The 8,061-nt window shown below is 47.2% G+C and overlaps 4 protein-coding genes across 4 annotated transcripts; 2 read left to right on the top strand and 2 right to left on the bottom strand.

Moving 5' to 3' along the window:
* Positions 1 to 464: 464 nt before the first annotated feature.
* Positions 465 to 4,137, top strand: TSTA_117560 (uncharacterized protein; the record flags this gene model as incomplete). The annotated part of the gene is made up of 6 exons (XM_002481926.1): positions 465 to 571; positions 648 to 1,032; positions 1,085 to 1,301; positions 1,351 to 2,628; positions 2,694 to 2,818; positions 2,880 to 4,137. The coding sequence occupies 6 exons, from the start codon at positions 465 to 467 to the stop codon at positions 2,928 to 2,930; spliced, it is 2,163 nt and encodes a 720-aa protein (XP_002481971.1). The 3' UTR covers positions 2,931 to 4,137.
* Positions 2,954 to 5,178, bottom strand: TSTA_117550 (mitochondrial export translocase Oxa1, putative). Its single transcript, XM_002481925.1, has 3 exons — positions 5,008 to 5,178; positions 4,207 to 4,938; positions 2,954 to 4,135 (listed from the first exon to the last, which is right to left on the bottom strand). The coding sequence occupies exons 1-3, from the start codon at positions 5,161 to 5,163 to the stop codon at positions 3,440 to 3,442; spliced, it is 1,584 nt and encodes a 527-aa protein (XP_002481970.1). The 5' UTR covers positions 5,164 to 5,178; the 3' UTR covers positions 2,954 to 3,439.
* A 121-nt stretch (positions 5,179 to 5,299) lies between these two features.
* Positions 5,300 to 6,286, bottom strand: TSTA_117540 (uncharacterized protein). Its single transcript, XM_002481924.1, has 2 exons — positions 5,698 to 6,286; positions 5,300 to 5,644 (listed from the first exon to the last, which is right to left on the bottom strand). Exons 1-2 carry the CDS (start codon positions 5,974 to 5,976, stop codon positions 5,528 to 5,530), a joined length of 396 nt encoding a protein of 131 aa, XP_002481969.1. The 5' UTR covers positions 5,977 to 6,286; the 3' UTR covers positions 5,300 to 5,527.
* Positions 6,287 to 6,418: 132 nt separating this feature from the next.
* Positions 6,419 to 8,003, top strand: TSTA_117530 (Cdc48-dependent protein degradation adaptor protein (Shp1), putative). Its single transcript, XM_002481923.1, has 3 exons — positions 6,419 to 6,639; positions 6,707 to 7,077; positions 7,131 to 8,003. Exons 1-3 carry the CDS (start codon positions 6,568 to 6,570, stop codon positions 7,846 to 7,848), a joined length of 1,161 nt encoding a protein of 386 aa, XP_002481968.1. The 5' UTR covers positions 6,419 to 6,567; the 3' UTR covers positions 7,849 to 8,003.
* The last annotated feature ends 58 nt before the right edge of the window (positions 8,004 to 8,061 follow it).

Here is an 8,061-nt window from a genome sequence, read left to right as displayed (position 1 = left end):
TGCAAGGTTATGTCTGTCACATAGCAACACTTCATTGACTCCATGATAGTTCACAATGTTTATTCTGTGTCTGCGATAAAGCCGTAGAAGAGCTGACTGTTATTATAAGTGATCTATGCTAATGGAGTTACGACGGAGATAAGATTTAGCGGCATTCGGTTGGCTCTCCCGATACAGTAATGACAAATCATATACTAGGATCTGCACGACTAGTTCTGTAACGCAGTAAGTTTTGTTTAGCCCAATACACAGGTTTGAGGTGACAATTGTACGCCAGAAGCTAGCAATACAGAATCAATACGAAGACCCTTAAAGGGCCGTGCCCCACCAGATCGAGCTGTCGCATTCCTCCTCCTGCTTGAATTGCACCAGCTCAACCAAGAACATCCGATGCATCAATCTGATATCAACAAGAAACAGCTGGTTATTGATAATTTGTTCATGTAAACAACGCGTGTTGGACGATGGAGTTCCAGACAACAGCCGAGGCCAGCAGAAGCGGAGTGCGTCCATCCAACGCACCTATCAGGGGACGCCCACAGCTGTCATGTACACCATGCAAGCGCAGAAAGTAGGTTTACCTTTGGCCACAGACTGATCGCCACACTCAAAGCTGCCCTGCACCGAAGCTGTACTAAACCTTGCAGACTCAAATGCGATAGGGCTAGGCCCTGTGACAATTGTATTAAACGCCGCGAAGCAGATACCTGTGTGTATCCCACTAATGGATCAACAGCCCGCGACCAGACGCGGGAGTCTAAAAAGACAAAGAAGCGCATTGAGCGACTCGAGTCGCTGGTCATGGAACTTCTGGATAGAGGTTCATTGAATCACGAAGGTCTGTCAGAAGGTCCATCGACGACTAGAGATTATGAAAGCCATGCACATCATCACCTGCCTCATCATGCATCAGAGACTGGCCATGAGACCGACAGTTCCCCTGCTCAAGGTGAAGTTCCTCCTGTGCGTCGGGTACCAAATTTAGCTGCTAGCAGCTCGTCGTCTTCTCTATGGGAAACTGTCCTTCAAGATGTGAGATTGCTGTTCATTAAGTATCCGAGAACCGAAGGCTAACAGAGACTAGATTGGCGAAATCAAGTTATACTTTGAAGAACACGAATCGGAGTTCGAAAAACAACTTGACAAAGTCGAGGATGCGAGAAATCCTTCAGCGGAGCCTTATGTGCTCGAAGGCAGCCCCGGTAAATGGGATATTGACACATTTGCTCACGATCTGCCGCCACGTCCAGTAATGGATTTGCTTGTTGCAAACTATTTTGGTGCATCGAGTCTCATTAGACGTACGTATTTCCATTTTAGCCTACATGACTATAGCTAACACTATCGTAGCTATCCTTCATCCGAAGAAATTCCTTCGTCAGTATGAGAAATTCTGGCAAGATCAGTACAGCGTTTCAAAGTCGTGGTTGGGTACCTTATTCGTCATCATGAGAACTGCAATCCACACGGCTCGACAAGCCGGCCTTGATCTCTCAGCTACCCTTGGAGATATGGATGAAGCTCAAACACTGTTTCGAATGCGTACCAAGCAGATATTAATGACGGAGTTACATGCTAAACCAACCCTAGAGAGACTTACATTGCTAGCAATGCACCTAGATGCCGAATTCATTCAGTGCCAAGACACAAGCATAGCCGTCTGGATCAATGTTGCTACTGCAGTTCGCATGGCACTGAAACTCGGCCTCCACCGTGAACCTTCTTCTTACGGCGATCTTTCGCCTTTTGAATGCGAGATGCGTCGACGTCTTTGGCTGGCCATCTCACAGACGGATGTACTCCTATCATGGCAGGTAGGACTGCCAAGTATGATCCCTCAAGGTCAATGCGATACGATGCTTCCTAGAAACCTTCACGAAGACGATTTCGACGAAGATTGCACTGCTCTCCCTGCGCCCCGACCATGGAACGAGATGACCAAAATATCTCCATTCCTGGTCAAGGCGGGACTCCTTCGAGTATTCACAAAGATTGCCTCGCATATACAGGACATCCATCCAAAAGACTCCGACGTTCCAATCCTTGAGCGAGAGCTTTACGCCGAGAGAGATGCGCTGCCTGCCATGTTCAAGGTTAAGTCCATGCAGGAGTCTTTACTGGACCACCCGGCCATGATAATGCGGCGCATATCAATTGACCAGACATTGCACAGTGGCCTGTGCGTGCTTCATCGGCGACTTATGCCACTTGCTCGTTCCAACCCGCAATATAGCCATTCGCGGAAGGTCGCTATCGACGCCGCCTTAACGTTGCTTAATTACCAAGCCATATGCCACTATGAAAGTGGTCCAACCGGCCGCTTAGCAGGTCACAAATGGCTATCAACCTCTGTTATCCGCCATGATTACCTCCTCGCAGCTATGTTGATATGTCTAGACTTGAAACAGGGTGTCGATGAGACCACACACCCTTCCTCTAGCGATATTATCTTGTGGGGTCATGATCGGCGTGAGGAAATGATGGCCGCATTGGAAACTTCGTACCATGTCTGGCGCGCATCGAAGGATACTTCCATTGACGCTTTCCGTGCAAGCGAGGCTGTGGCCGTTCTTCTGAAAAAGATTAGAAGTGCAGAGAGCACCGTTCAGAGCTCAGAGACTACAGTTTGTAAGATACCTCGCGTCTATATCCATCTGTCACTTGTCATAAAACTAACATCTCAAAATCAAAAGCATCCATGCCATCCGTGGAATCCCTCGAAATCTCACCCGAGCAATTTGTACCCATTGAAACAGATCCATACAACCTCACATTACCATTCTCAGAAATGGTTGCTTCCCCTGGAGCTATCGATTGGGTAAGTCGCTTTACACTAATCATCCTCACTTTAGATTGCTAATCACATATTCGTTCAATAGGTCGAATTCGATCGCTACGTCCTGGGCGGCAATGTCCCCATGAACACGTAGTTACTCGTACATAGTGAGTGGTACTTTACACAGTTCATGATTTATGGTTCGCTCTTTTAGGAACGGTGAGAGTATTCAAAGTTTAGGCTACGAAATTGGATTAGGATCTTGTTAATACCTTGTATGTATCAACGACACCGGGCTGGGGAAAGATTGTTGTAAATACTTCTGATGTTTTGGATAGGTGGTATGCGTATCTATTTATTTGGTAGGATGAACTTTATTGAATATGTTTCATTATATTTCTCTATCTATCTCCTTCATAAGGTTTTTCCTCAAATGAGTGATAATGAACAAATTGTTAATACATCCCGGAGCAGGACTGAAGAAAAGAGCTATACATAGGTTACAGGTGAAAAGTAGACAGTAAAAGAAACAGCCAGCAACACCAAATGATATCAGATGACCTCTTTCGGGAGATGTAGTAAAACTAGAAAGGAAATAATAACACAGTCCTAAATGAACAGATGCATGCTTATGAGGGGACGAGAAAGGAAAGGGAAAGGCAACTATTTCCTAGCTTTCGACTTCTTGACTGGCTTTTTCGACGTTGCCACCTCCTTTCCCTTTTGTCGCCATGATTGAGCAGCATTCGCCTGCTGCTGAGCGATAAAAGCTTCGTATTCCTGGACACGTCTCCGATTGCGTTCAGCCATTTCATGGGCATCTTCAATCTCTCTCTGCGCTTTATAAGATTCGGCACTTCGCTTCTCCGCCGCAGACAAACGTGGAGGAGCTGCCGGGGTTCCGTCGTAGTTCTTCTCATCCGGTTGTGAGTAGCTGTTGACTTTGTCGCTCATTTCCTTCTTCATTGTGGAGAACTCCTTCTTGGCGTTGTTGACCATTTTGTCGACAAGGCTGATATTACCGGATTTTGTGGAAGCTCCTGATACCTCACCTCTTTGTTCGTCGACTCTTTTTTGCATTTGAGACAAGAATTCTTGTTGGATCATTCGAAGGCTGTCTTGTTTCTCTCCATTGGCGGGTGGTTTGTAGATTGGCGCGATTCCCAGAAGTTTGCGTGTAATGGGAGTGTTAAAGAGATATGCCTGGCCTAGCGAAAAGAGACCGCTAGCCGCGAAATACAATTGCAAGCCGGCCGGCTGCCACGCAATGAACAAAAGAGATATGGCTGGTAGACCAATTGTGAGGCCTCTACCTAGAGCAGTGGATCCCGTCCCACTTAAACCAGAGTCTACTCCTTTCTATTCACGCAGAAAACGACATGTTAGACTGGCGAGCAACGAGACGTGTTAGCAAGGAAGAGGCAACTCACCTTCATAGTGAAATACATAGCACCCGTCGCTAACGCAGGGAGTATGTAGAGGGGATCGTAGCTTGTGAGATCATGAACCCAGCCACAGTGTTCCATCGCCAGAGCTGGAACAGGGAGCGTAGCCATTCCACGCACAACTCGGAAAGTTCCAAAACCAAGAGGAATTTGGAGGAGCGGTACGAAGTTTCTCCACAACTTGATATCGTGCTTCTGGTAGAGTTCGTCCATTGCCAACTTCGCTTTGGCAGCTTCCAATTGTCTTCCCTGTGAAAGCATTTGCATTCTTTGCTTCCTGAGTTCCATTGCTTCGTCCTTGATGGGACCAGTTTTGGCTGCGTTATCAGCCGCCTTGAGCGAAGGGTGGAAAAGAGCTATACGCGTGACCAAGGCAGCTGCGGCAATACTGGCCCACCAAGGTATCCCACTCCAGATATGAATGTGTTCAATTAACCATTCCATGAAAGCTGACGGTCCCCAGCCATAGTCGAGTCCAAGTTCCTTTAAATATCCAATTTTTTCGGGGATGCCATCGATAGCAGGGAGCTGCGATTCTCCCAATGATGTGACATTTTCCGCCGCTTGTGAAGTTTCTTCGCCGAGCGTAGATGTTGAATTGAATCGAGCAAACGAAAGGCCTGAGACTGACGCCGAAGGCAAGTATGAGCTAGCTTTCAGTCGTAAACGATCATTTCGGCTGCTAGATAAGACAGGGCGAGAGGCAATGGATGACAGCTACCGCAAAAAAAGTCAGTATTCTTCAACTCTCTAGACCCGGTTATGCGATTTTCCAACGAAACATACGGATCGAGCCGGAGAGGCGGGTTTTATTAAAGAAATATTTCTGGTAGTGCCTCCCACAGTAGCCCTTGATAAACTGCGACTGCCAATCATATTGGCGGTTATAATTGAGGGAAAAAGCAAGACGTTTGCTGAAGAATGAATCTCGAGATTCGGCATCGGCAGGTGTGCTGCGGACGACAAATCAATATTTTTGCTCCGCAATAAAATGCCAAGGCCGGTTCTGCCAGGCGGTCAGACGATAATATCCAGGCAAGATGAAGTTGCTACGATTCAGTGCATTTATCCTTTGGAGAAAAGGTATAATTGTGAGTCGGTGTTTTAGATATTTTGTTAGTAACAGTATTAACGTATCAATGCCTGCGTTCTGAATACAAATGCCGGAAACGCCAACCAAAGTGTGCCCCTTTCTATGTACATGTCCCTGGAATCATCGAGTCAATACAAAAGATATGTGAAAAAGAGACCTCCTGCTGTTTAAAGCATCCTATTTGATGGATATCCGGTCTGTCAAGGCATCGATCTATTCAAGGGATGTTGCATCCCTAAGGTTGGCATGGGGGTCCGTCCGTCGGTCGCGAATTTCCCTCAATTCGATTCCGGGCCCAATAGGTGTCGTACGTCTGTAGGTTGGGAGAATCTGTAAAAATATGTTAGATTCTGTAACATATCTCTTGTTGTTCGAATACACACTTTTGTGTTGGTCCAGCCTAGACGGAAGGCAGCTTCATGTGCGAGTAACTCTCCAAGACCAAGCATCAACCCATTCACAAACGGAAGTAGAACGTTGATTGCTGTTCCCCGCAAAATGCTCCAGAATGTCGGGGGTTTATATAATATCACGGGCGAGCTTGATGTGGATGGAGGGGAGGAAGAGAGCTCATTGTTGGCTGAGTAGTTTTCCGAGTCGGAAGGAACAGTGATACCCGAATCGTATAATTCGATCCGCTCGCTCGTTCGATCTTCAGCCATAATGTGTTGAGTTTGTCGAATATAATGACAAAGGGGCTTTGTTCAGGCACTTATAGGAGTCTTCCGGCCGGCGGTTGTGGACTGTCGAGGGTTTGTTTTGTGATTGTAGTTCGACGTCAAGCTCCTGTAGACTTGGTGGGGAATAGCCGCTTATATAATGGATATCTGGTCCTCACAAAGGTGTTCCTGAGAACCGAAACGGCAAGAGATCTGGGGCTAGGATAATAAGGAAAAATAAACCTTGGAGGGATGCCACCTAGATAATAGAAGGAACTATTGGGACAAATGCTAATAGATCGCGAAAGTCGACGGAGTCTTGCTCTGGAGCGGCGGCCGAAGGTTCTTCGATGACCAATCAGGCAACCGTGACGTACGGCAGCTCTCCAGCATCAAAGTGTCAACATTCAGCTTTTCTTTCTTTCTTCCCTTCTTTCCACTCCCCATCAAAATAATTATTTGCGATTGTTGGCACTTTCACAAACGAGGAAACTCTCCATTCAATAACTTCCTTCCCGAACGAAGACTGCCTGTTTAATTAGACCAACGAATTCATCTACTTTGACGTTGGTCCCTCATCAACGCCACGCCAAAATGGCTTCCAACCTCAACCAAGATGAGCTTTTGTCACAATTTTGTTCCATGACAGGTGCCACCCCATCCGAGGTAAGTAGGCAGTTTGATACCAACCAAGCGGTTTTTCGAGTCTAATGCTAACTTACAATACTTTCAGGCTCGCCCATTCCTCGAGACCCATCAGTGGGATCTCGACGCGGCCGTTACCGAATTCTTCGCAGATCAAGAGGAAGAAGAACTCTTACAAGATACAGAGCCTAGGGGTGGTCGGAGACTAGGGACTGATGACTCGAGTGAAGAGGCTGAAGCTACTTCACGTTCATCATCGGCCTATAATTCCAAATCATCCAGTTCGCAACGTGGCCCAGCCAAGAAATTTGCGACCCTGGGAGACCTAGCTTCTGGTGGCCGAGACTCAGGAAATGAAGACGATGATAATCAAGACTTTTTCGCTGGTGGCGAGAAGTCAGGTCTTGCCGTACAGAACCCGGATGATATTAAGCAAAAGATTCTAGAAAAAGCTATGCGGTAAGGCGCTACTGTACTAGAACGAAGGACCATTCAACTAACGCGTTTACTAGGGCTAAGCCTCCCAGGCCAGATGACTCCGAGACTCACAAGTCTCATTTCACTGGAACCGCTCGCACCCTTGGCGGAGATGATACCCCAAGCCAGGTCATCCAAGATCCGAATGAAAATCGTCCCACCCCACCTCCTCGAGTACATCGCACGTTACACTTCTGGGCTGACGGTTTCTCTGTCGATGATGGAGACCTCTATCGATCCGACGATCCTCAGAACGCAAGCATCCTTGAGGGTATTAGGCGAGGACGAGCCCCTTTGTCAATTATGAACGTGGCGCCGGGTCAGGAAGTTGACGTGGAAATTAAGCAACACGACGAGAAATATGTTCGACCTAAGCCAAAATACAAACCCTTCTCCGGCTCAGGACAGCGACTGGGAAGCCCTACCCCTGCTATTCGCACATCTCAACCTGAGCCTGCAGCTGTTGCGCCTAGCCCATCGGAAGCAGCAAAGCCCGATATAGACGAGTCGCAACCTGTGGTAACGTTGCAAATTCGTCTCGGCGACGGAACACGCCTCACGTCTCGTTTCAACACAACCCATACTATTGGCGATGTTTATTCATTTGTGGCAGCTGCTAGTCCAGCAAGCCAGTCTCGTCCCTGGATATTGATGACTACGTTTCCTAGCAAGGAGCTGACGGATAAGGCTGCTGTTTTGGGTGAATTGCCAGATTTTAAGCGAGGTGGTGTCGTTGTCCAGAAGTGGCAATAATGGTCTATACATGACTGCCAGCTTACATTCGCTTCCTAGACCTCAAAAAGTGCTGCCATAGAGTTTGCAAGTTCGACCCATGTCCTTAATGCAGTTACGCTAGCTGGAACCTCAGACGGTTATCATATAACTAGACGAATATACCTTCACACCTCAATTTTTCTGTGTCCTGAACTCTTTTTTACTTAAACAGCCCAAAACAACGTAGGAACT

This window comes from Talaromyces stipitatus, genomic scaffold, assembly GCF_000003125.1.
Source record: "Talaromyces stipitatus ATCC 10500 scf_1105507295555 genomic scaffold, whole genome shotgun sequence".
NCBI classification, from domain to species: Eukaryota; Fungi; Ascomycota; class Eurotiomycetes; order Eurotiales; family Trichocomaceae; genus Talaromyces; species Talaromyces stipitatus.
This window is presented reverse-complemented; position numbering and strand designations above follow the sequence as displayed.

Bases quoted from the DNA above. Each gene is read 5' to 3' on its own strand.
- TSTA_117530 (XM_002481923.1), top strand. From the start codon at position 6,568: ATGGCTTCCAACCTCAACCAAGATGAGCTTTTGTCACAATTTTGTTCC. The intron at 6,640-6,706 runs GTAAGTAGGCAG...CAATACTTTCAG, and splicing joins CAGGTGCCACCCCATCCGAG to GCTCGCCCATTCCTCGAGAC. The intron at 7,078-7,130 runs GTAAGGCGCTAC...CGCGTTTACTAG, and splicing joins ATTCTAGAAAAAGCTATGCG to GGCTAAGCCTCCCAGGCCAG.
- TSTA_117540 (XM_002481924.1), bottom strand. From the start codon at position 5,976: ATGGCTGAAGATCGAACGAGCGAGCGGATCGAATTATACGATTCGGGT. The intron at 5,645-5,697 runs GTGTGTATTCGA...ATATTTTTACAG, and splicing joins TAGGCTGGACCAACACAAAA to ATTCTCCCAACCTACAGACG.
- TSTA_117550 (XM_002481925.1), bottom strand. From the start codon at position 5,163: ATGCCGAATCTCGAGATTCATTCTTCAGCAAACGTCTTGCTTTTTCCC. The intron at 4,939-5,007 runs GTATGTTTCGTT...TTTTTGCGGTAG, and splicing joins CCGCCTCTCCGGCTCGATCC to CTGTCATCCATTGCCTCTCG. The intron at 4,136-4,206 runs GTGAGTTGCCTC...CTGCGTGAATAG, and splicing joins CTATGTATTTCACTATGAAG to AAAGGAGTAGACTCTGGTTT.